Raw genomic sequence first — 27,168 nt, forward strand, 5'->3', positions numbered from 1 at the left:
TTTTAGTTAAATACGCACGATTTTATTGATTGAAGAGATTAGGACAAAAACATTAAACCAAATACAGGACAAAGCACCAGAGGCCATAGATCCCCGCCATGCATGTTACCAATCTTTCCTCCTCCAGGGTTCTTAAAAAACAGGGGAGGGAGAAGAAAAACAGGTCCTCCTCGACACAGCACCATCTTCAGGGTGTGAAACACCTCTCTCCTTCACATCTTCCATTGTCAAAGCAGAATCAAGGGCAAATCCATGGCCGCCTTGTCTCCTGACATGAAGGTTAAGCCGCCCTCACGGGAAGGTGAAGGCTGGGCTCCTGCTGGGCAGGCATAAAGCATCCAGGTCTGCACATACATGCCACATACTATAATGGAGAGCACAGATTCAAGTAACATTTACATACTAGAGTCCACATGTGACCTACCCAAAAACAGGACCATTTCACAAAACGCATACAGGCAGTAAAATCCAAACAACTGAGGTACTGGAAACACAAATACTTATGCCGAAAGAGTTCTGCATCATACAGCGAGAGAAAAGCCGTTAATTAAAAAAAGGAAAGAAAAAACCCAATGGGCCACTCAAAATCAAATAAAGCTATCTAGAAAAGCCAAAGAAAAGGTTATTTCAGGGACAGAAATACTCAAAACAAGAAAAAAATATATATATAAATGTTAACAACAGCATGTAACATGTCATCCCAAGTCAACCCGTAATTGAAATACTGGCTTAATACATCACAATGTGACATTTTCCTTAATAAATAGAAGAGTTCTTGAAGATACAAAGGTGCGTATTGGGATAGAGAGCTGTTTTTATTTATATCACCCTAGCTTTCAGCTTATTTTCTTTCCCGCTTGTCTCTACCGAGGGTTTTTGTCCAAACCAGAGGGCCTTCCAAGCCAAAAGGATCATTCTTCATAAAGAAAACGAAATAGCTGCCCTGTATTTGATACGTGTGGGACAACCTGCTTTGTCTCACTGGTCTCCAATAAAGCAAAGACAAAAACATTGAACTGAGGGCCAGGGGTTGCAAAAGCATCAGACTCCAAAAGCTTCCCACCACCTCACACCACCGCTCTGCTACCACGCAGGTCAAGAGGACGCCTGCAGGACCACCCTCATCCTTCAAAAGAAAAAACAATTAAGGAGTCGAATGTCTCTTTTCCTCTCTTCCTTTTTTTTTTTTTTTTTCATTCTTTAAATTATGATAGCAGTAATGCATCTGGAAGTTTGACTTCTAATAGCTTCCTGCCACAAACCAATTGACAAAAAACAGAATAGCTTATTAAAGGACAGACTGTTCCCCCCCTTCAGGGAGCAAATAATTAACATCTCATTTCCTGACTGGGATATTAAATAGTTTTCTTAGAAGCAGTGAGTCGAAGAGAGTGATTAAGAGACACAAACTGGACTTCTATGTTCTTTTAGTTTAGCACCCAGGTTTCATGTCAGTCTGTGTGCACCGAATTTGGTGTTGAGTGAACATTAATTATCAGATAGGTGGTTGGTTGGCTTCTTTAAAAAGGAGAAAAAACAAAACAAAACCCTTAGCCAATTGTACCTTCCCTGAATCATGACAAGAAGTTAAATGCTAACAGTGCGATGCCAAGATGTGTGTTTGAGGCAGAGTTTCGATTCTGTCAGGATCTGCAGCTATTTTTGAACAAAATGAAAAGTGGGGTAGGCGGAGCCTGACTGACAGGGGTGGTCTCTGGGTCCAATCAGGGAGGAGGAGCTGCAGGGGCTTCCCCCCTCTGACCCAACCCCAGAGCCGAGCCCCACCCCAACACCACTTGCCCCCTGCTACGTGTTCCGCCAGCTCCTGTAAGATTTCCCTTCTCTGAACCAAGATACATGTGAGTGTCAGTGTCTTTCTTGCTACCGAGCCAGGGGACGTGTGTTCCCTGGAAGAACTCCTTTCCGCTGCCCTCTTTCGCTCCTGGTACCAGCTCCGTCTCTGTGGGGCGTGAGCTCAGTTAAAGAAAGGGTCCAAGTTCTCTTCCATGTTCACATCCGGCACCAGCTGGTCAGACGCCTCCTTAGCACCATATCCTGAATTCGAGACGCTAAAATCTGTAGAAAACCAAGGATGGTCCAGAATTTCCTGCGAGGTCAGCCGCTCGGATGGCTCCCTCCGCAGGATGCTTCGGATGAGGCACTTGGCCTTGGGCGACAGAGTCTCTGGAATGTTGAACTGGCCACGTCGGATCTTGCTGAAGAGGGAACTGGGCTCAATGTCATGGAAAGGGTACCGCCCTACCAACATGGTGTACAGCATCACTCCCAGGCTCCACACGTCGGCGGCTTTGCCCGAGTAGCTGCCGCTGGTGTTCAAGATCTCCGGGCTCACGTAAGCAGGGCAGCCATGCTTGTCGGAGAGGGAGTCATCATCTCCCCGCAGGATGTAGGCATCTTCCAGGCTTTCCAGCTTGACCCGAGTCCTGCAAGAAAAGGAGCAAAACATGAGCTCAGAAACATCAGGATCCCATCATTATATCATAGCTCCTGCAGGGTTTCCAGTGACTCTCATTCATTCAGCCAGGCAAACTTCACTTACTGAGCACTTTCTAGGTACCAGATGCTCTTCCGGGGCTGGGGACACAAGAGCAAACAAGACTGACTAGGACTCTGCAGGGAGCTTATAATCTATTAGCAGACTCAAACCTTTAGCATGTAAACAAACCACAACACTATCACCCCATCTTAGTGCTGAGGGAACAAGAGATTAAGTAAGTTTCTCAAAGTCACATCTGAGAAATGGTTGGGATTCTCAAGATTTGCACTCAGACCCAACCAACTGGGAAGCCGACAGAAGCTCGGCCCACCGCTTCCAGGAAACTTCCGGCATATGTGACGTAACAGTCTGCAAGGACCTTTCACGTTACTCAAGTGAATTCTGGTCTCACAACAATACTTTTGTTAGAAATGGAAGGTTTTACTATCCTATTTGACAGACAAGAACATTGAGGCTCTAAGTCTGAGTAACTTGCCCAAAGCCTTTTAGCTGGGAAATAGAGAAAATTGCCGGAAGGCCTCACGTCTTCCTAGGTCAGCCATGGGCACACTGGTGTGTGTGGGGTGTGTGTATGAGTGATAGCATGAGCCCAAGGTCCTTCTCAAACTCATTATCCTGTCCCCAGTTTTCTCCCTCCCACTTGAGGACAACGCACATGCTGGCTGACGGGAATGTAGGACTCTCCTGGGTGCACTGGCTAAGAACAGAGGTGGGAAAATCTCATTAAACTCTAAGTCCCTAGAACCTAGCCCTCATCTTTATACGGTAGGTCTTGACATCATCATTGGGTATAACATATAGTAAGTGCTCAGGAAATACTTTTGGAAAGGAGCTGAATTCTTCTCATTAACTACACCCAATTTTCAGTGAATGGAGTTGAGAACCAGGACGTGAAGTGACTTGTGCCAAGACTGAGGGCTGTCCCCCACCCAGGACCCTAAGCTCATAGCCCAGTATTTTCTGCTTAGCCCAGGCGCCTCTGAGATTCCTGTTTCCCTGTCTTGCCATTCTTTAAAGAGAAAATTAGGAATTCCTACCTTTCAGTGCTTATAACTGAAATCGTCCCGGCCAGAACACTGTCACCACCGCAGAGATCCAGTGGTTCCCAAGCCCCATAAATTCAGTTAATCCCATTCCATCACACTAATTAAGGCTTGCCACGAAGGTGACACAGGACAGGGCAGAGGGACTGGAGTTAGGGGTTAGAACCTCATAAATAGCACCAGCCACATCCGTATCAGACACATCGGTTGGTTCCTTCAACTCAAAAGTGCATTTCAAAGCATCTACCCTGTTGCCCCAGGCGCCCTGAGGCTCAGGGGAACAGAGAATAGGGAAGTGCTTGGAAAAGCCACCATAAGGCTTTAGTCCTAAGTCAGAGCCTGCAACTCAGGTCCATCCACCACTGTCTCTCCCTTCCCCCTACTGAGGATCTTAGTCTTTTAGGGCAATCAGCATGGCCCCTTAGAAAGCTCCAGAAGTGAGTCACAGCTCAAATTAACCCAGGGAGATCTGCTGGGAGCTCTCTATAGAAAAGGTCAGAAAAATCCTCAGTTGATTCTAAGATCTCACATATCCAAATGTCTTCTAACACAGGAGTTTCAGAGACCAAGGAGTGACAACTTCCCTGTACTCATCGCCACCAGTGAGCGAGATATGGTACGGTCAGTGGAAAAGGTGCTGGGTTGGAACTAGGAGGGCAGACTGAGGCCAGAGCTCTCTCACCTGCTTTGTGGCTGTGGGTGAGTCCATCAACCTCGCTGTTTCTCAGCCTTAAATAGGACTGTTGGACAAGGTAGTCCTTCTTTGTTTTTAATTTTAATTTTTTATTGTGGTAGAATATATGTAAGATGAAATTTCCCATTTTAACCATTTTTAAGTGTATTGTCATTGTTGTGGGCCTATCTGGGCAAGACTGTCTTAAAATCTCTGCCAGACTGAACATTCTGGAAGTCTATAATAGAGAGCAGCCAATCTTTCACGTCTGCTCACCTAGGCTCGGCTGTGATCTACTGCATGCATGATTTTCCCACCTCGAGACAGGTAACGATCTGTAAAGATAGTAATGGTCTAGACACACTCATCTGAATTTGTGCTGATGAAACCCCCATCCCCTCTACCTTTTGCCTTTTCTCCTCCAAGGTGGGGGGCAGTGCTGCCCACACACCACCCTCCCTGCATGTCCCGACACTGGAGGTGAGCTGGAGACACTCAGCAAGCACAGCTTCCTCCACCCACCATCACCTTCAAACTCTCCCAGCTTCAGGAGCCAGCCAGGCTCCTCATCTCCAAGTTCACTGCCTTGGCAGCAGAGTAGCTATGGGAATAATGATTGCAGAGGAAATAGTAGTAGTATCAGTAATAAGCCCACCCATCTGTGTGACAAGGGACAGTCCGGTAGAAGGAGCACCAAACCAGAATCAAAGGACCAAGTCCAGGGCTGGGTCCCTCTGCCAAAACCTGCCCAACTGGGGCCAACATTGAGGCTGCCAGGTGGCCCACAGGCACCTCAGCCACATCTTTAGCCACACTCCCTGTCTACCCCAGCCTCTTTTCCGGCCCTCCAATATGCCAACTGACCTTGGCCCCTCCCATGGCCTCTGCTCAGGCTTTCCCCCGACCCCCACCCCCAATGCTCTTCCCCAGACATGTGAGCAGCTCCCTTTTATTCATGTCTCTGCTCAAATGAACTTGATTGAAGAGGCCTTGCCGAAGCATCCTATAGAAAGTAGCACCGCCACCCTGCTCCCACACCCTCGTCACCACCTGAATACTAGGTATTCGTTTTTCTATACTGTTGCATGTGTACTTTATGAATGATTCCAGTGGTCATCTCGAGGTGATCAATCACCTCATTCCTCCCCTACAGGAGCCTTCAGGCAGGTGACTGAGGTCACCTGTGTCACCTATGGTTAATGCCATACCTTCAGCACCTAAAGGAATACTTGGCACACAGCAGACACCCAGTCCACAAGTGAAAGGGACAGTCACACAGTTAAGCCCTAGGAGCTTCAGTGGGCCCTGTTTTCAAGAAACAGGGCCCAGCTCTGCCTGCCTGGCCAGGATTAAGTGGAGGTCAAGTGAAGGACCCCAGGGGGCAGCTGTTGTAAATTCTGCCTCAGACACCTTCCAGTGATGGTGGAAGGAGACATGAGTCAGCCCGTTCAGGGAACAGACATCAGCACCTCAGGCTCTCTTTTTAGCTGAATTTATTGGGATGACATTGGTTCACAAAACCATACAGGTTTCAAGTACACAACTCAAAAAAATATCACCTGCACAGTGCGTCCATCGTCCCAAGCAAAGTCTCTTTCCATCCCCATTTTCCCCCTCTTGCCCACCTCCTCCTACCCTCCACCCCCAGCTCTTTATGTGAAGCCAGATCTAAAGCCCTTCCATTCTTATCCCCATCCAGGGCACAAGCCTAGGTTCAGCCTCGCTCCTTTGCCCCGTTGCCCGCCCCCCGCCCCCAACCGCCAGGCAGCAGAGGCCGCACTTGCCTCCTAAGCCCTCTTCTGAGCCCATCTCCAGGTCAGAGAAAAGGGCCCTAGAAAATGGTGAAGGGCTCTGTCCTAGCAATTAACCCCCTCACTGGGGCTCACCACTCCTCCCCCACCTCCAGACAGGTCAGCAGCTATGCAAATACCTAAGGAATCTGAGAGGGAAATAAAAAGCCACTCCACTCGCTGAGGTTCAGCTGTCCCTAAGCTCATCCATCTGCCACAGCATCTTCCTCCCTTCAGAGGCTGGGCTTGCTGTCCCCATCTGCCTGTCACATCAAGCAAGGTAGGTGTGGGGGTGTGGCAGCCACAGAGTCCGGCCAGTTCAGTGTGAAAATTACCAGGCATCAAAGATCAGACATCCTCCAGGAAGCTGAACATGTGCTAGGCACCTACATCTATTTTCTTTTTAAAGATCGTAAAATCAACCTCCAAAGCAGAAATGATCATTCCTTCCCATGGACCCTGAGCCTAATGCCGAGGGTGGGTGAGCCTGTGCAGCCAGTAAGACTAGTGGGGACTGAGTGCTCACCTCTCCCTGGGCTGTGCGCACCTGAGGGAGGAAGTCTCGCCATCAAGGAAGCTCCATCAAAGTGGGTGGCGCAGGTAACCCAGGGTCAGGGCAAGGCAACCTCTGGGGCAGGAGCCGGCTCCTTCATCATAGGGACACACGCACCCCAGGCAGGGGAGGGGAGAAGGGAAAGAGAAGCCTTTTTTTTTTTAAAGGCAAGGTTGTTTTAATAGACGCTATGATTTGTAAATCTGAAATTTTTAACGTTTTAGAAAGCAGTAATTCTTGTCATCCATATAAATATATTCATGGAGAACTCAATAGGATTTGAAAACGAAGTCCAAATTTTTAAATAGAGTAGACACCATGTCCTTTGTTGGAGGTTTCTGAAAACAAATTTTTGGTAATATCTCTTCAGCATAAAAGATTTTATGAAGTCCAGCTTCTCGAAGCACTAACTCAAAACGAAGTCTAGGGTCGGAAATCATCTGCCTGGAAACAGCATCGCAGGCGATCTGGCCTCGCCTGCTTCTTGGAGCATCCTGCACTTGTTTACATCACTCCCAGGCAAGGGCTGAGGCAGGCGGTCTGGATTACGTCTCCAAACAAGGACCGGCCAGCGCACACGTGTCAGGGACCCGAGGCCGGGCTGGACTGGCAGGCCAGTCCCTGTGGACTTGTTACGCAAGGAAGGTCTCTGGACCTTGACTCCCCCTCTGGGAATGGGGGCCCCTGCCCTCTATAGAGTGGGCGTGGGGAGGGACCAGCAGAGCACCTGCATGGGTCCGAACGGGGGGAAATAAATGAACCTGCTTTCCACTTCTGACATCCCGGAAGAGTCTGAGGATGATAAACTTCAAGGCAAAGAAGCTGATTTTCATAAAAAGTCAACAAGAGCATGGGTGGCCCTAGTCATTCAAATGTCCCAGTCATCATCGGGGCATTTAAACCAGGAGCTGGGGCTACAGATGTGACAATAACACCCATCTTCTTGGTTTCTGTGAGGATCCAATGCACAGTGCTTGCACAGGGCTTTCAAAGTCAAGTCAAGTTTACAGTCACGTTTACAGTATCTACCAAGGAGCCTAGCAAACTGGCTGCAGACGGTGGCCTTTCTGACCGAGTTTGCTATTGCGATAAGGTCCCACCTTCGACTCCAGAGCCTACAAGGGAAGGGAAGACAGATGGACAAGCCTCAAGCAGATGGAAGTGGATGTGAATTCTGTGCCCAGATTCCTTCCTAGGCTCCCTGCACTTGCTTTCCCCTAGCTGGAATGTTCTTCCCCCACACATGGGCCCAGCTCACTCCCGCTCACTATTCAGTCCCAATGAAGGTCTTCAGGGTGGGCTGTGTGGAGGTAGTGGTACATGAAGAACAGAGATTCCCAAAAGTGACAAGGGGAAGGGATGGTGAAGATGTTTGTGACCAAAAAGCTGTAAATGACAGTGATTATCTCCTGCAGCTTCTTGGAGGAAAGAGCCACGAGCCCGCGGCAGGATGGATTTGGCCGAGACGCTGCATCCCGCATGCATCTTACAACCTGCTTTGCTTTCGACCTCTAATGAACAAGGCTCACACGGGTAGCCTGGCACTCGAGGCCGGCCTGGTGCCAGGCCTTGTGTCACTGGATCCTGAGCCAGGTGAGGAAGCCACACCCTGCCTCCAGGGAGCTGCAGCATTGGTGCCGAGAGCCCGACACCCTGCCCACTCTCTACAGAGGCTTGGAGGGCTGCCCGGGGGGAACCCAGTGGAACCAGCAGTATGACCGCAGATTCTTTCAGCCTCAGTTTCCCTTTCATGAAAGGGGAAGATATGGCTACACAGACTGAGAAGGGCTCTTCCAGCTTTAAAATTCCTGATTTTAAGTTTAATTTTTAAGTTATAAGGGTAGCAACACTTTCTATGTGACATCCTCACAATAATGAAAATAATTATAATTAACAACAGCAACCATGAATATCTAAAGGCTGGAATTTTTGTCAGTGTACATTTCTATCACTCCTAACGCAACTGAAAGGCAAATATATACGTGCAAACTTCCTACAAAATAAGGAAGCCGAGGCACAGAAAATGAAATGTCCTAGGTCCTATATAATAGGGTAATGGAAAAATCTGAGCTCTGAATCCACATAAGGAGGGTCCTAACGTTGGTACCCTCTCCAAAATACACCCTGGCACCAACACCACAGTTTACTCGGTCAAAAACCGGGGAACTTTTAAGGAAAAACCCTGGGTATGGGGAGACAAATAGGGCCCCAGGTTTATTCAGCAGTGGGCCACATACAAAACCATACACATGATCTAATTGTTGTAGCTCACAAGGTGGATAGAGGAAACTGGACCTGCCCATTTACCAGATGAAGAAACCGATGTACAGAACACAGATGTGACTGGTCCAAGGCCACCTGGCAAGTGAGAAGCGGAGCTCAGATTCCAACCCAAGGGCTTAACCTCCAAATTTAGTGCTCCTTCCAAAACATCACCAATGGCCTACACAAGCAAATCAGCCTTGGCTTTTAAACCTTTAAACGCCTCTGGGCAGGAAGCGATCAGGACAGGGTGGGCCAGGGTGGGGCCGGGCTGGGAGTTCAGCCAGACAAAGTGGGCCTGGCCAGGATGGGAAGTCCGGTGGCTTGAGGTCAGTGGAATCCGGAGAAGTCATTGAAGGCCATTCCACAGGAAGGGTCCAAGCCGGTGAAGGGTCAAGGAAGGAAGATCAGCTGCAGCCAGGCCTGGCCTTGCGCTGCCCCGCTGCTGCAAAGCTACCCTTGGTGCCTTGGCTACCAGTCCTGGTGCAAGCAAGGGCCCACCTGGGGCTATTGCTGGGTGTGAGGGACAGAGAAGGACTGTCCCAGCACCATGCCAACCTGCCAGCTACCACTGGGACTCTGGGCTGCTAAACTCTGCCCAATAAATCTTCACTCCTTTAATTCTATTTCCTACACACATAAATTTTTCCCGCAGTCACCTCTGAGAGCCACCAATTCACCAGGTCCTATAGATTCGGTGAACAGTCCCAACTCCAAGGCCAAGCTGCTCACAAAGGAGCAGAGAGCAACCGGTAAACCCATAAGGGAAAGAAACACTTCAGAGCAGGGAGAGAACAGTCTATGGGGAGGGGTCACAGGAGAAGGGCTGGTTAGTTGCTCAGGGTGGTCGGTATACCCTCTTGGGACCTTACACACAATTCGGGAGGAGGGGGTTGATGAAAGAGAAAAATCACAGCTTAGAAAGATGAAGTAACGTGCTAGGTGATCGCACAGTTGGGATGAGAGACTCAACCCAGATCCAGCACCCAGGTGTGTCCCGGGCACCTGCGGCCCAACCCCCATGCAGGGGCCTATGTTCTCTGCCTGCAGCACAGCGGCAGAGTCATCATGGCCACAGGAGTGCGGGGAAACCATCCACCTCCGACGCCTTTCCTTCAGGAAGACACCAGGCAGGCAGCCTGCCGTCTCCATAGGAACAGACAGGGAATCCCCAGAAGACAAAGCAGCTCCGGACTCCTCATCCACATGCCAAGGGCCTCTTGCTCCCCTGCATTTAGGCCTGGCTCCTGGAGGATCCCTGGCCCTAAATCAATTATCAATCGATGGCCTCTCAGAAAAGCTTCTGCATACCATCTAACTGCTAATGCGGGACAGCCAAGGGCCCAGCCAGCCCTGAGTCTCCCAGACAGCTAGGCGCACCTGGAGGTGCTACCCCTGCCTAGCTGCTGAAGGTCTAGAACTTGCCTTCCATGCCCCATGGGTGGGGTGTGGGCAGGGCTCAGGCCAGTCCCTTTATCCTCTTCTATCCCTGCACAGTACCCTCCCCCAGCATCTCCCTCCCTACACACAGCATGTCCAGGCTTCCTGGCCTTTGCTCGAACTTTCTGGATCCCCTCCCCCTTCCCTCCTACATCACTCAGACCAGCCATGAAGGAGCCCTTCTCCACCCTGATGAAATCGTTCTCTCCACCCTAGCCCACTGTTGGAACGTTCTCTTCCTGCCCCCAGGGAGCTGTCTGATGCACCCCCTTCCTCTGCAAATGGTGCTAGAAGTAACCACAACACTGTGCTTCCATTAGGCAAAGACTGCCCAGTGCTGACCCCGGCACGCCCAACAGCTAGCAATGTCAGCAGTGCACAGGGGGTGCTGAGTGAAGGTTCCCAAGGCCACATCACTCCCAGGTCTAAGATACCCCCAGATGTCCAGAGTTCAGGACATCTAGTCAGGGTTCTGCTCAAGGATTGCGCTGTCTAGGGTCCGAGGCCATTACAAACAGGTTGGACTCTCTTCCACAGTCTAGAGAAACTCCCAGGACTGCTGGGGAAAGGACACTGAAAAGGCGTATCCACCTCCTGCTCTACCATCAATATATCTAAAGGGGTTTCCTTATAATATTTACGCTCCAGAGCATACGGGGCTATCTGTATGCCCATTTAGTCAGCTGTCACTCGTTCACCAAGTACTACAACACTACGCCCTGCCCTAGGCGTTGGGGTGTAGAACGACCAGCGGACCCCCTCTCACATGTCTGAAGAGGAAACAAACCCCACTCCAATAGGAATGCCCATGAGGTCAGTGAACGGTGGCCCCGTCTACGTCTGCCGTGAATGCCCCAAGAAAATCAGGTGCTGAGCTTCCTTAAGAATCCAACCGGTAAAGGCCGCCTGGTGTATATTTGCTGCCTAATCACTTGAGAAAATCCTTCCTATGGTTTGGGCACAGGAGCCACCGTGGTCTCTTAAGGCACAGGCTCAGAAGTCAGGTTGTTACAGAACAGACCCGGCAGGGGCTGCGAATGATAGACTATTACCAAATGGACCGCCCTTGTGCTCCGGGGGTCGCCCACCCCATACTAGGTTCACCTTGCCCACTGCCAGGGAAAGACGTCTCTCAGAGGCAGAGATTGGTGAAAAGGAAAGGGATTATTTATTTTAAAAGTTATACAGACTTAGAGTAATCACTTAATGTCTTCATTAAAAATACTAAAGTCCTTTAGAATACCCACAAACTCACAGTCCTTCCTTCTCCCCTTTGCCCAGTCCAGGGTACCGTATCTCAGGAAAAGAAGTGGAAGTCCGTGGTTCAGGCTCCCAGCACCATCAGCCGTGTGGCTGCCGCAATCTCCAGTTAATCCAAAGCCATGGGGCACCTTCTCACGGCGCACCAGCAAGAGTCCTTTCACCCCTTTTCTTCCAGGCAAAGTCTCTCCTGCTTCCTAAGCCACGTGGCAAAAAGGAAGCACCCTAAAGCTGCACGGTCCCAACTTTTGCCAAAGCCATGTGGTCCCAAAAAGCCCCAGCATGGCTGTCGTGCCTGGGTTTAATTCCCAGTGCCAGTCTTCCTCTGCAGCCCCATTTCTGACTCCTCCCACAATCAGCTACACCTGCCAGCATTCCCGTATTTTTCCAGCTTTACTGGGCTGCCATAGTAAGCCCGGGCAGGTGTGGCCCAGACTTACTCCCCCTGTGGTGTGGAGCCAATCATCTCCAAGCTCTTACACAGGCTGTGTAACCAGGGGGAGTTGCCTCCCAGTTAAATCCTGGGTTGAAATCACTCCCACCCCCCTGGCTCAAAGCATGGGCACAGCTGTTTAACATATCTATGAAACCAGTTAAAGGTTATAGATATGTTAAATGACCATTCTAGAGGTTATCTGCAAAACTGTTACTACTCAAAACAACTCTCAATGGCCCTGCTGCATGTGTCCCATCCCCAGCTCAGAGTTGTTGGGGTGAAGACATCTTATATATTTTTTTTCTAATATTTCCTGGACACCCTGAGTTCTGGACCCGATTACAAATCCCCATTGAGGGCCCCCCTTGGCTGCACTCTGTTACAAGGTGTCCTGGGTTCCAACCTCAGGTCTCTCACTAATTAGCGCTGAGTCCTGAGCCTCCATTAGGAAATGCACACAATGATGATAACAACACTCATCAGCTTTAAATCAGTGTAAATGTCGTAGTTAATTAGGATGAAATCAGTTCATGTAAGTGTCATAGTTACCACAGGGCCTGGTACGTGGTGGACCCTGGGTGTTCTTTCATTAAAATGCAGGTCCCAGGAGGGCAGGGTGTCTGTCTCACTTGTCACTGCAGTGTCTCCCGCACCCAGAATGTGCCGGACACATAACAGGTGCTCCATGAATATTTGCTGAACGAGCAAGTGCATCTCCAGACGGTTGGGTTACGAGGCCCAAAGCCATCAGACAACAACCGAGAGCAGCCATGACAGCCCCCATCCTAAGTCCCCGCGGTGCCCCAGGCCCCAGGCCAGATGCCCTGACTTCATCCCCTGCAACTCCTGTCGGAGGAGGGAGGCCAGCGCCCAAAGGATCAAAAATCTCCCTGCTGTGCCCTCGGCTGCTTTCGCCCAGGACCCCAGTTTAGCCCATCAGCTAATGTATTAAGTGCGAATAGTCAGCAGCCCCGCCAGAAATGCTGCTGGAGAGCATGCAATATTTAGTCTATTTCTAAGCACAGAGCCCCAGGAAGCTCCCCTCTCCGACGGCGACTAGAGAAGCCCTTCCTAAGTGAAACTGCACCCCACCACAGACCCCAATAACAGTGTCTTACCTACATGCCACTTTTGCATAAATCGTTAAATCCGAATGGAAACGCTGGGCTAATTTCTCCTTGGATGTGGGACTACTTTGTGTGAAAGTAGTTCTCTTTGAAAGGGTGTCTACGTGGCAGGTTCCTAAGTGTTCACCTTGCAGACTCCCACTCTGGGCCATGGCCTCCACACCAGTGATCTGTACTTCTCCCCACCCCTCTCGTCTCTCACTGACATCCAACCTGAGGTGCTCCTACTCCATTAAGGAGAGTTTTCTTCTTTTAAAATATTTTATTTATTTATTTTTTAGAGAAAGGGTAAGAGAGGGAGAAAGAGAAAGAGAAACATCAATGTGTGGTTGCCCCTCACATGCCCCACACTAGGGAGCAGGCCTGCAATCTAGGCATGGGCCCTGACTGGGAACCGAACCAGCGACCTTTCAGTTCACAGGCTGTCACTTAATCCACTGAGGCACACCATCCAGGGCCATAAAGGACATTTTCATTGATTCAATGCCCATAGCGTGCCAGGAGCTGTGAACACGAGACAGGTCCAGCAGGAAGAGAGGAAACCTCACACAAACGTGGACAGAGGGTAGGCAGGTGCCATGGGAGGGGATCCCTTACCATCCTGGGGTAGAAGGGCGGGAAGGTGAACCTTCCTGGAGGGTTGGCAGCGCCTAAAGTATATAAAAGTGGTCAAGATAACGAAGGGAATTCCAGGAGCTCTGTCTCCTTCAAACAACAAAGTTGAGACATTTGCCTAAAATTCAGTGAGCCTACAACTTAAAATAATGTAACTCACTAGTAATGAAAGAAAGCAGAGAATAGTCCCCGGAGCTCTCCTGCCTGCCCTCTGTGCTTTGTTGGATATTACAGCTTCAACACCGGCTGAAAAAACTGAAGATCTAAAGGAAGAGGCAGGAGAGAGATTGGCAACAGAGAAACAGAGAGCTGACCCGGGTGGGTCGGGGAGGGAAAAACCTCCCCCCACCTGGGGCGTGAGGCGCAGATCTGGGGCCTGAGGTGCAGGGCCTTGGGTTCCTAGGAAGGGTCCCAGCTCCCTCCTGCAGAAGCGAGCACCCATCGGCTTCCACAAAGCAGAGGAAATGAAACCTGTGACGTCAATTGATAAAGATCTTCTAACCAAAGAAGAGATGTGTACAGAGGCATGTTTCTCTGTTCACACGAGGCATTTCTGTGCAACGAAACAGCAGCGCTGAACCTTGACTGGGTGCAGGGAGTGAGGGGTGGTCCCGAAGGAGAAGAGAAATCGAGTTGGCAAAACAGGGACTTCAGCAGCCCTGACTGCGGCCTCAGGTTGCACCAGCTGAAAGGACTCCTCTCATCCTGAGTCAGCAAATTGGCCCGAATGTCACCCAGAGGGCCAGACACTCAGGCAGGGGAGGCTCGGGACAGCAGGTGCTGATGAGGAGCCAAGCCCAGGGTCCACTGCACTGATTCATTCAATCCCACAGGGAAGTCTTCTTGCTCTCTCCACCTCACAGGTGAGGCTGTGTGAGCAGAAGAGGTTAGGTGACTTGGCATGGTGAAGAGCAGAGATCTGTTTCCAGCAGTGGCCCTGCCTCCACACAGGAGCAGCCAGCCCTGCCCCCAGTGCAGACTGAAACACAGTCCCCAAAGCACAGCTGACCACACGGATCACTACAGCCACAGTAGGGGTCTGGGGGGCGGGGCAGGTGGACGGGAACACAGGGGCAGGAGGATTTGGGCACTGCCCTCTATCAGTTCAGGGCCCAACCCACAGGGGGCCCCTCCTACTCAGACTTTACTACAGGACTGTGGATGCGCAGGGTGTGCCCAGGGTGCGTTCAATCAGGGTAGAGGTTTGACTTCCTCAAACCGAAAACAAAAGGCGGGGAGGGTGCTGTGCTCAGCAGAAACATCCGGGACAGAAGAGGAGCAGCGGGCAGGAAACACAGTGGGCGGGTGTGACCCTTCACCCCCTGCTGGGCCTCCTGTCCAGCTCCCCTGGCATACATCTTGTCAACCTCCAGGCCTTTCAGAGCTGAAGGTTCCACAGCACATGCACTTGACCTACCAGTGGCCCTCCCAGCACTGATTCAGTGACTATAATTAAACAAAGGAGAGAAGAGGATGTGGCTTCAATCTGAACCCTTACATCACGAGGGCTCCGCTCTTCACGGAAATGGCTGCCAGAGAGAAGGACCGCATTCCCCAGGAACTCGCAGCACAGCACGCTGGGAGCGGCTCACGTGTGACGGCTCGGTGTTCTCAGGACTCCAGGCCAGCTGTCCATCAGCGAGCGCCTGCCCTGCCCCGTGAGTCACCACAGCATCTCACTGAACGTTCACAGCCACCCCACAGGGATGCAACTGTTAATTCAGCTTTGCAGAAACTATAGCTTAGAAGCATTAAATGGCTTATCCAAGATCAGGCAGCTAACAAGTGGCAGAGCCAGAATTGGAACCTAGAACCCAAATCAAAATGAAACAGAAGAAGCAGGGAAGAATCTGTGGTACCGCTAATTCAACCCGGAGGCCTCCAATCTAACATAAACTGGGTGTCAGCTGTGGGAAACTGGACGTAGGGGGCTGGCAGCGTCACTCAGAATGTTTCCCAGATGACCATGGACTCAGAGTTGCCAATGATCCAGAATAGAAAGTCTACCCATAGGAGTCCGCCTACAGGCAGGCCTCCTTCTGAGCCAGGTGGGGCCCAGCCGATTTCACTAGGGAATGAATGCTTTTGCCTTCAGTCACTTTCTTGGTCATCAAGGAACAAGAAGCACATCTTTGAGAAGACTGATGTGCATAAGGTGTGTGCTGATTTGAAAATTACCAACAAAGCGGCCCTCCCAGGTCTCTTCCAGGCTTTTCCCCCTAGGACCGATGCGTACAGGTTTACAAAACAGAGAGGTGCCATCATTTCACCTTCAAAAGTCTTTCAAATTCAGCCCACGGTCTCCCCACATCTGCCATCAGGAGAGGAGGAAGCTTCAGTCCTTTTGAAATGCCTGTTGATCGGATACTATTTACTAGGATAGGAGAGGAGGGCTGCCAGCAGCAGGGCCCCAGGGCCCCTGCCCGACTCCTGTGCCCTTCAGGTCACTGTGCAGGCCAACAGAGACTCAGCTGTATCACTCAGCGTCTGCTGAGGGACAAGTATGCTGATGGACACACCAGTCTCATACTCTGAAATCAAATGGTTAAAAACCAAAACAACAACAAGAAGAAAAAAGGCAACTAGACATTATTCCCCTTGTCTAAAAACTTAACAGTGGGGTTAAAAAAGAGTCTTAGGAGCTACTGATGAGGACATTCAATATGTCCTTAAAAACGGAAGTACCTTCTCAGACCCGCCCAGACAGACACTTGTCACGGTCAGAACAGCAAGTCCACTGGGGCCGAGGCATGCTGTGGGGCTCTGGAGTGAAATGACAGGATTTCCAGCCTAGCTCCATCGTCAACCTGCTTGTGACCTTGAGCAAGGTCACTAACTCCTGGGGGGCCATCTCCTCACCAGTCAGACGGGAGACCTCGCCTCCTCTCCGGCGGCCCCTGGGGACAGCAAGGCTGCAGCGAGCCAGGTGCTCTCAGACCAGAGCAGATGCCCATCAGCGTCCCTCCCAATTCAGCTTTGACGGTCACATGGGATACTTTTTTCTAGTTCTTTCTACAAAGAGTCATGCTCTTTTGCAAAAGTCAAACATAGCTCCCAAGTCAACACCAGCAACCCACAGCCTCCAGCTGGGAGCTTCTTACATCTTGGTCTGTCTTCCCAGGGCCCTGGGATATCAGGGATTTGGGCTTTGCCACCACGTGCTCCTTGGCACTCTTACACACACGGCCATAAAGGACAGGACAGGCCCTACGGCAGCTCTGCCTCAGCCGTTACTTGCTTCCAGCTGCTCCCTGGGCCCTCGGGATTCCTGGAGCCCGCTCATCTCCTAAGGTCTGTGGCCTGGGGACGTCCACCCCACCCTGACTCACTTCACAAATACCACAGTGCACTACCGCTGGATAAGCTGCCCCACACACTCGCTGATGCCAGAAATTGCTCCCTAAAAAGGGGGATCAAAGATGATGCTTGAAAATGGGAAGCCCTGTGAGAGGGTATCTGTTGTCCTTACTCTCTTGGTCCAGCAAATGCCTTTCTTGAGAGCTGGCTTCGCAGAGAATAGGCCCAGACCTCTGCTCTTCCCCAATGTGACTTTGAGATTCCGCCACACTGCCCTGCGGATCCCTCCTCCACAGAATGGGCATGCAGTGCTCACCTCTCCAGTCTGTAGTCAGAGGTCAGTGACATGGTAACCTTCAAGAAGGGCCTTATAGATGTCACCAAATATTACCTTTTATATTTGTAATTAGAGCTAATGGTCACATCTCCTAGAAAGGTGGAATGCGGAAGTGCCAGAAGGATACCTTGGCAGTATCCTGTTGGGGGTCAGATATCTACCTTCCACACGAGAATATTCAAAGGCGCACACACCTGAATGTTAGCATTCAGAGAGACCTTCAAGCCAGGGCAATAAAAGGAGAAGGAACCCAAGGCCTGGGGAAGGGAGCCACCTAAGGTCCCAGAGAACGTTAAAGGCAAATTCCTCCGGATCTTACCCGAGGAAGCGAAAGGATAAGCGTCGCCCCACACTCTGGATCTCGGAGAGTAGCTCCCTCTTCTCCAGTCTGTTACTACATCTAAGCGCCATTCGCTACCAAAGGCCAGGGTTGAGCCGCCACAGATGCTTCTGAGACCCCTTTCTGAGTAAGAACGTGGAACCACAGCCCACCTCTGTGGCTCTAGGAAACCCGGTGGCTGTCTGCACGCCCTACACTCAGCTAGATTATAAATGCTCACGAAATTATTCCATTTGGGTGAAGTAACCACGGGCCCTTTACCTTTCTTAATCCCTGAATGCTTCCCAGACATTTACTTCCCCATTAGCTCAAACCGCAAGGATGGAAAAACCAGTGTGCACAGCACTGGGCCTCTCTCATTTGGGTGCCCTCAGACTCCTATAAGCAAGAGCCCAAAAATACCCCAGGCCACTGGGGTAGAAGGCAGAGAGGTTGGACAGCAAGCTCTGTGCAGACATGCAAAAGATATTCCAGACATGTGAGCTGAGTGAGTGAATGCACAACGCGTAGGAGACCTGCATTCAGATGGTCCGCAGTAGCTTTGCGACAATGGACGGCCACTTCCCTGACCACTTTCCTAGTAATAGGAGACGACAATGCCCACGGCAGTCATGAGAATTCCAAGACATCACGTGAGTACACCCTCTGGGACAATTCTTGGAGTACTCAGCAATGAATAAATCAATTGCCTCCACCCCTCTAAAAAAAAGCACGTTATTAGAGAGAAAAAAAGTAACTTGAAAGAGTTTCTACAATCAAAGTCAGCTGGAGGAGACAGCAAGGCCCCAATGGGGCCTGCTAACTAGAACGTAATGAGTGAATGGAAGAACCAAAAATGGAACCCAGATGCCCAGCATCCTGTCCAGCTGTCTCCTAAAAGAACCAAGACCTGCACATGGCCATGGCTTCGCACCGGTAGCTGTCTCCTCACCTGGAACGCCAGTCCTTCCCACATGGCCTATGACAGATTCATCCTTCAAGTGTTGCCTCCAAATTCATCTCTCTTATAAAAACTCTCTTGACCCTCTGAATCCTAGTTAGAGCTGACATCGCAGCCCCCTCTCCCATCTGACGCACTACCTACGTACCTTTATTTGGGGCCCTGTTGCACCATCTTTATAGGTCAGTTGCCTACTTAATGCAGTTTGCTATTTACAGCACCGAGAACTGTGATAAATACTTTATATATATGCATGTATATATTTAGAAAATATCTATTGAATAAGTGAATAAATGAGTGAATGAATGAATGAATTTCAAATGACTAATGCCAGGCACTGGGTGTTCAGAAGGCAGGATTTTGAATATCTGGCCTCATTCACGTTGAAAATGCCACCCAGCCTCGCAGCCATCTTCAGAGTTCGGAACACCAAAACGAAAATAAGTACCGGGTCATAAAATATCCTGCACCTGTCCTCGGAGCATTTGGTAACAGCTTTTGAGGGGCAGTGACTTACTTTCCAAGGGCATATCAAATCTTATAACATTTACCCCCGTTGGTCCTTCCCCGCTTCCGTCTCCACACCTGGACCACAGGCAGCCGAACAGCCTCCCCTGTACCCTCTCCAGTAGGCTGCACAGAGCAGCCTGTTGTAGGTCTGGACAGGCACGAGACTCACCTTTCTTCGTCCTTAAAGATGAATTTCCGCAGCTTGAGGTCACGCAGCACCAGCCCCCCGCCGTGGCAGTGGGCCACAGCTGAGGCAATCTGGTAGAAGAGCCTGGCCGCCTCCTCCTCCCTCAGCTTCTTGCAGGTGCGGACAAAGGAGTGCATGTCCCCATAGCTTCGCTCAAAGAACACATAGGCTTTGGTCTCCCCCAGGATAATTTCGGTGATTTGGTTGATGTTGCTGTGAGCAGACAGGCAAAAGCACGGGGCCAGGGACTCCTGGTAGCAGCTGATATCAAACACCTAGGGCAGGATGAACAGTGAGACCAAGAGTCAGAGGTGCCTCTTAGACAGCCAGGTCCCATTATGCAAACACCTCCCACAGAGACTGGCTTTCCAGAAGACAAAGAGCGTGCTAATGACCTTGAACCTGGACCATGCTGGGACTGTGTCCTACCAGCTGTGTGGCCCTGAAGAAATCACTGGACATCTCTGAGCCTCTAAGCCCTCACATGTCAAATGGGCAGATGATACTCACCTCACCGTGTTGGAATGGTGACCTCAGAATATGAAGGTGAAAGTGTTTTTGCAAGATACAATCTTAATAAAAACTTACCACAGAGGGCACGTTTTATTTTTTCTCTACCCCGACTGCCTGGTTACAGAAGAATTAAAGCAAAACCTGACTGTGACCCATCCCAAGCTACATAGACAACACCTTACATTCCTTCAAAAAGAAAAAAAAGAAGAAAAATGTACATGAACACGCTACAACTATAACAATCACAGGCAACATACTTGGGGCTATTATACACGTGTCGTATAGCACTACACGACATGTTAGCAGTTCACAGATTAAATGTATAGGCTTTCCCTAATGGCAATCCAATTCGATACCTTCATTTTACAAATGGGGAAACTGAGGCTCAGAGAGTCAGTCCAATCAAGGCCCCGGTGGCAGAGCTGGGAGTAGGACGCGGCCCCGGTTACCAGGAAGGCAGACATGCGTCTTTCTCTAGTCCTTCCACAGATTCTAGCTGAATGAATCAGTTATGCAACAACTGCCTATGAATCAAAGAGAGCCTCTGAAATGCCACCTCATTGTGGGGTTATTATTTAAAAAGAAAATCCACCCTCCACTTCTTTTTGAAACAGACCTAAAGAGGTATTAGCCTACAGAGAATTTTTGAGGTTAAAAAAAAAAAAGCTTTCATTCATTTGTAGACCACTAAATCAGGACTACAAATTCCTGGGTTTGGAATGTGGTTTTACTATCTGCCTGCGAACCCGCATTCAGGAATCTACGCTGAGCCTACAGGAGGCAGGGCAGGCTGGGGGCGCTTTGCCGGAGAACATCCAAGGCCAGGAAGCTCTAACCAGACACAGTGTTATCAGTTCACCGTCATTCAGCTTCTTCTATTCCTTTCCATCAGTTAACACATACTTTCCTTGACCAGCATTCTGCAGAGTGCGGTGGAAAAATGCTGGCCTAGATATCCCTACATTTGAGCCTCTAATCCTGGCTGGGCCACCGCTAATCTGGATGAGGTGGATAAAAAGCGTTTAGGGTCCTGGGGCTTCCCTCTTCCTCATAACTGAAGACATTGATTTACAACCCTGCTGATCCCTTTTGGGTCCAGATCCCACGTGAGAATTTGAGAGAAGCTCTTAGCTGACCATGCCCGCTCTCAAATGCATGCTCCATACTGCATGCATGGGGAGAGAATTTGTTTTAAGGCGAGGCACACGCCTTCCGAAACCCATGCAGGGATGCAGGCTGCTATTTAAGAATCCATGAGTTAAATCCCTCTTCGCTTCAAAAAATAAAATCTGTGAATCAGACAGGGTGAGCAAGAGCCTGTGCTAAACCCTGGGCGAGGAAGCCAAGTAACGTTGTGAATGAACCATAATGAGGCATCTCAGGAAAGCCCTCGAATTTAAGAATGAGTCCTTCAGCATCTCCAGAGACCGCAAATCACACCCCGATCCTGTCAAAGGATGACCTCCAAGCAATGACCTCAGAGGTCCGTTCAATTAAGCATCTAAAATGCTTGCATGAACCGTGACACTGCAGGCAGCAGAGACCCAGGACAGCCTCAAAAATTTCACAGAGAGCCGCAAATGCTGTGCGGAGGCAAATGCAAACATTCTGCGTTATTATCTAGTAACGGCCATGCGTGCTCTGAAGCGTCAGGCTGCAGGCTCGTGGCCTGTGCCCATGGAGGCATGACTGTTTATAATATACTTCCTGCCTCAAGTGCATTTTTAAAACATAAAAAGTGACTTTTGCTCAGCCCCTTTCATCTGTGATCCTGCCCCACTGCTGAAACACTGAATGGACACAGAATTTAAAAAAGAAAATCATACATACTCAGGGCAGCGTCAATGTGTAGCCATACCCTTTGTAAAGAGACCAAATTCCAAGATGGTGGACAGAGCATGAAAAATAAAGCCAGTGCTCACGTTTTCCCAAATGGGTAGGAACCTCACTTTTATTAGTAGCTGTAACAGGCATTTATGGGCTTGGATTGGTATTTAAACTATCACCTTAAGTGCAAAATCAAGCCATAAGCCTGGTTGCCAGCTGCTTCTTGAATGTTTAATTTGGAGCCTCGGTTACATAATGACATAATGTGACAGTTCAGAAAAAGCAAGAAGATTGGGCCATCTTTAATAGCATTTGCAAAAAAAAAGTGTGTGTGTGTGTGGGGGGTGCCCACTCTGCCAAGATAGTAATATGTCAATCTGCACCACAGCTACCAGCATCTCCATGAAAACATAAGCTGAAGACTCCTTAAAGCGCCCTCCCTTTGCTTCAAGTAGGCATGGAGACAATAAACAGGCTTGATTATTTTGGGTAAATGACTCTCAAATCCCCCACCCCTCCCACACACAAACAATGTCGTGTAGAATTCTCTATACAGTTCTCTGTATTAAGTGGCATCTTTACATTTGATCTGTTTTTGCAAAGACCTCTTCCTTGGGTCAACACAGAGCTAGGAGACAAGAACTTTATATTCCAAGACATCAAATGGAACTTGATCAATGTGTAGGTTTCACTGTAAGCCAAGAGCCTGCAGTATACATCTGAGGTAGTTCATAGAAACAGCCTTGTATAACCCCTCGGAGCTTCCTAGCATATATTCAACTATGCTTGCATGAGAAGTCACTAACATCACCTCTGGTTAAAAAAAAGGCAAGAAAACAGAAGCTGCTGTGTCTTAAAGGGATGACCTCTGTCAAGCAGAACAATGATACAGCACTTAAATCCACTTGCAGCCACACAGTAATTGGTGAGGGGCTGCTGATTCAATCTTTGCAATAACGAAACCAGCAGATTAAGTACAGTTTCAGGCCAGAGAGCAAGTCTGCAAATGACACTGTAAGGTCAGCCCAAAGTGAAATATGTCCTGAAGAATCTGAAGGGAGAAAGAAAGAGCAGGGGCCAGGGTCACCTCTGCTTTTAAACAAAGAAATAACAGCAAGATGCTCCTGCAGAATTTGGTAAGCAGAGCCCCCCTTACTTAAAAGCATCTCCAGCCTTTGCAAAATATGAAAACGCTGCACCGAAGTTGAGCAAAAGGAGTGAAAACATTCACCATAGAGTGATTGTGCATATTTCATAGCGGAGTGGCAGCTCTGTGGAACTCATTCATTTCAAAGGATGACTACCCTATTGTGCAACGTTGTAGGTCTTCTGAGAATTCAATCCAGCTCTGAATAGCCTACTGAATTTTGGTTAACCAGGCACGGTTGTTGCCCTGGGTATCAATAACTTGGAGAAGATGCAAAATACCAAATGCTCAGCAAAAGCAGAGAGCAACATTTAAGAGCCTCTTATTTTCCCCTGAGGTCTGATCTGAAGAACTGCAAAGCTGACTGGAGGCCTCCACAAAACCCACGCTTTACGATGCAACACTCCAGTCCCCTATGAAATAAAGTCCACAAGGCAGTCTGTGCTTCACGGTGAAAGGGGCAAGCATTATTTGTAGCACAGCTGTGCAGAATGACCATTTCAAAGACAGCAGGGGTGCCCACTCCTGATGCCCCCCTTCCCCCCACCCCTCCCCGGTGGGGTTAAAAAAAAAAAAAAAAACAGTGACCAAATCTAAAATGAAGTGACAATGAATTCTTGATCTCTGTCCAATTCCTGGGTAGCAGCGTGCTCTACTGCCTTTTAATTAATTTATTTATTTTTGCAACTGTCCTCCTGCTCATCCCGTTGTCTGGAGCTCCGTGGGCGCCTACAAAGACACGCAGACACACAGACACAACCAGTCACTGTCAGGGTCAAAGAGGCAAAGGAACAGCAGTGCCCATCTCTGCATCAGCACGGGTATTCTTGAGGCTCCAAATGTTACGGGCAAAGGTGTGTGTTGGGGCGGGGGGCCGGGGGGCCTAGGGGCGTTCAAGCACGGATGTCTGAGGATGAGAAGAAACCAACACGAGAGAGGAGACTCAAAGGAGTCACTATTTCCTACACCCAAAGGTGTGCAAGCGGCTTTGATTTCCACCCACCACCTTCCTTTTAAGGCTCCAGGCAGAAGAGAGCTCTCGGTAAACTCTTACCCCGCGAAGGGCCCCTGGGCTCTGCCAGAGGGGACACCTTTGTGTCTCTTTTTAAAGGGCACCTTCAGAACAAAGGTTTAACACCTGCACGCTGCTAAGAACAATGGCTGCGAAAGGAACCTTGAAATGCCTTGAAATTAGCGGGGGATCCCCTGTTTCCAGTTGGAAGGGGAGGGGGCTAGGCACCGGGAGAAATCCCCGGGGCTGCGGGACCCGGCGTCGCGCGGAAGAGCTCCACGAGCCTCTGGGAGCAACGCGTGTCCGTGGCCCTCGCGCGGTCCCGCCGCCCTCCCCGTCCTGAGCTCTCCCCAAAACGCCCCCGCCGCAGCCCGCCCCATTGTCTGCAACGCTCTAAAAACTTCGCAACAACTAGTCGCACACGAACAAATAAATAAATAAACCACTTAACAAGGCCACGGGTTATTATCCGGCAAAATCTCCCTCCCCCAGACTCCAGGGCTTGGCTACCTCCCGCCCCCATCAAACGGCCAGGGAATCTTTTTAAAACACAAAAAGCCCAACAAAACCCCGGGCTCCTTACCTTGCACACCAGCTCCTCTCCACTGTGCAGATGCACCGCACGGAAAACGTGGTCTCCCTCCAGAGGTTCCAACAATAAGTATTTCCCGATGCAAGAAACGCAATGCGACAAGTTCGGAGTCTCGGGCGGGCTCGGGGAGCCGAGGTTCGGGCTGAAACTCTGGCTGGGCTCGGCGGACCTTATAGACGACAACTCTTCGAAATCCTGGGTTTTGTTCCGCGATCTCCCATATCTCGCTATTGTGATGGGGGTAGACCTGTGTATGTTCATGAGTGTGAGGAGCGCACACGACAAACAAAAAAAACCCGCTGGAGGGATGAGTCGCAGGCGAGCGCGGCGGCAGGCGACTCCGTGCCACGGATTTTAAAAGGGGACGCGAGGCGAGGGGACGGGAAGGGGGCTACGCGGAGAGTTAGAAGCCCCAAATGGGCGCCGCCGGGCACCTGGTCTGCTCCGAGCCCGGCTCCCGGGGGTACTCGGTCGGCAGCGGCTCCGGCCCTTTTGTTACCCCAAAGCAGCCAGAGATGTGCAGAATCTCCGCACTTTTAGTTTCTCTCTCTCCCTCTCTTTCCAGCGTGGATCTAGACGAGGAGCCGGGTGGCTAAAGTGGGAGCTGCAGCGCCGGGTCCCCCGGAGCGATCCCCAAGCAGGCTTCCGACTTGCAGACGCGGCGGCGGAGCCCTGTTCTAGTTCGTGCGATCTGCGGTGAGCGCACGGTGGCGGCTTGCTCTCCACGCGTTAGAAACCCAACAAAAAGAAAAAGGAAATCAGCACAGGTCTACCGGCTCGCGCCGCTCGGCAGACGGAATCCGCGCTGCACCCCCTTTTTTGGTGGGAAGGGTGGGGGGCGTGGAAGGAGGGGGTGCCGGAGAGGGTAGTTATCTACGATTTAACTGTAGATGGCGTCTGAGGCTTTTCCAAGATCGCAAGAGCTCTCCCAAAATTAAACAAACAAACCAAAAAAAAAAAAAAAAATAGCAAGAGAGCATTTAACTTAGAGCGGTCAGCGCTGCCAACAAAAGATTGCAAAAGAGTGGCGGCGCGGGCCGGGAGCAGGTACCGCGACAAAGCCCAGGGCTTGGCCGGCCGGCTGGAGGTCAGCACAGGCTCATGCTGTCGCCGCTCTTCGGAGCTCCAGGTCGTCCTCTGAAAAAAGGGGAGAGAAGTGCGGGAAGGCACCAGGGGTAGATCAATGGTCTCCGACTTCCCCGGCCCGAGCTTCCGGGGACCCTCCAGACGCTGGAAGGCGATGCGCCCCCAGCCCTGCCAACCTGCGGCGTTCCTTTCCCGCTGGGTAACTGGATCTTGCCTTGGAAGAATTTGCAACCACTCCGTCTCCCCCTGTCCTAAACCCAATTGCCTGGTCGGGTGGGTTTTGGAGGAAATTGACGACTTTTCTTCCTCTTCTTTTATTTGTTTCCTTCCCCTCGGAGGTAAGAGGAACGTGTATTTAAAATTGAAGGGGATGGCCGACGTTGCCCGAGGCCAATCCCCGAGCTCAGCACGCCCGCATCTCCTGGCGAGGCGGTATTAATAGTTACTTACGTGGCCGGGGATCTCTGAGCTAGCCTGGCCGGGTGTGCGCGGGTGTGCGCGCGCGCGCCTCGCTCGCGCTGGGTCTCCCCATTCAATGTCACCGACACATTTCCACGGAGCCTCCTCCCCCCCTGGGCACCCGCCACTGGCTCAGCCCGGAGCCGGCCCCGCCCCTCCCCAGGCCGGGCCCCCTCATTGAGCCTGGCGCCCATCAATCAGCTTCACCGCTGCCAGTGCTCTGGCGGCTCCCCGCGCCCGCCGGCGGCGCGGGCGGCTGCTACTGCCATTGCAGCGCCGGCTCCGGGGCGCGGGCGCTGGCCTGGCTGCTCCCGGGCTCGGCCCCGGCTCGGTAAACAAAGTGCAATATCCTTCCGCGGCCCAGGGCTGAGGAGTGAAGTCACAAGTCGCGGGGAGGGAGGGTCTCGGTAGCGCGAAAACTACCCACCCGTGTCCCCCGAGGCAGCTCCGGCAGTTACTAATGTACTTAATACCCAGTTCGTCTTCCCTGCGCTTTTTCCCAGAAAGCCAGCATCCTCTGAGCTTCAGGCCACCACTGTTCAGATGTTGCAGTGAGCCAGGAGCCTGCTCTGTTGGTGAAGAAAGTGTATGCAGTGCTGTACGGGGGGCGGGGGAGAGGGGTTGCAAAAATTAGTTTCATTATTTTTTCCCAACAGCCTCCTCCCCACTTAAAAAGAAATTGATTGCTTAATTTTAGTTGGGCTTACCCTCCTCCTGCCGCTGCACCTTGGGCCCAAGGCTCGAGTATTTTCAGCAGACCAGCTGAAGGCACCTTCTGACCCAGACCAAATTTAATCATTCACTCTTCCCTTTCCAGGGCAGTCCCCCGAGTGAAACAGACACCCCGCACCCACACCTCACTGCAGGCACTCCTGGCTGCAGGGTCCTCCTCTCTTAGCGCACCCCACCCCAACACACGTGGACCTCAAATGCATTCAACATTGAGAGTCAGGTAGGGCTGCTGTTTCGCGTCTCCACCTCCAGCCCCCAATTGTTCTCAGCTTTCTCAGGAGGGTCTAATTCTCCGGTTTGGACACACTAGATAAAGGGCCTGACTCAGGCAGAGGCTTGAAACTCCAGGCCTGACTCTAATGTATCCTGGTAAATGAGAAGCAATCGGATTGGGGAATGAACTAAACTCAAAAAAAAAAAAATAATAGCCAGGGGACTGGGAAAGGAGAGTTTGGAAGGCTCTCCAGCTCCT

The 27,168-nt window shown here is 50.7% G+C and overlaps 1 protein-coding gene across 2 annotated transcripts; it reads right to left on the reverse strand.

The window, feature by feature from the left end:
- Positions 1–26,070, reverse strand: TRIB2 (tribbles pseudokinase 2). 2 transcript variants are annotated; one of them, XM_045189605.3, is made up of 4 exons: positions 25,956–26,070; positions 24,411–25,836; positions 19,311–19,603; positions 1–2,444 (listed from the first exon to the last, which is right to left on the reverse strand). In XM_045189605.3, exons 2-4 carry the CDS (start codon positions 24,678–24,680, stop codon positions 1,976–1,978), a joined length of 1,032 nt encoding a protein of 343 aa, XP_045045540.1. In that variant the 5' UTR covers positions 24,681–25,836; positions 25,956–26,070; the 3' UTR covers positions 1–1,975. The 2 variants fall into 2 exon arrangements, with proteins under 2 accessions (XP_045045540.1, XP_045045541.1); XM_045189606.3 differs by having other exon boundaries at positions 24,411–25,556; positions 25,682–26,057.
- Between the last annotated feature and the right edge of the window lie 1,098 nt (positions 26,071–27,168).

The sequence above is a fragment of the Desmodus rotundus genome, chromosome 5 (genome assembly GCF_022682495.2).
Source record: "Desmodus rotundus isolate HL8 chromosome 5, HLdesRot8A.1, whole genome shotgun sequence".
Lineage (NCBI taxonomy): Eukaryota > Metazoa > Chordata > Mammalia > Chiroptera > Phyllostomidae > Desmodus > Desmodus rotundus.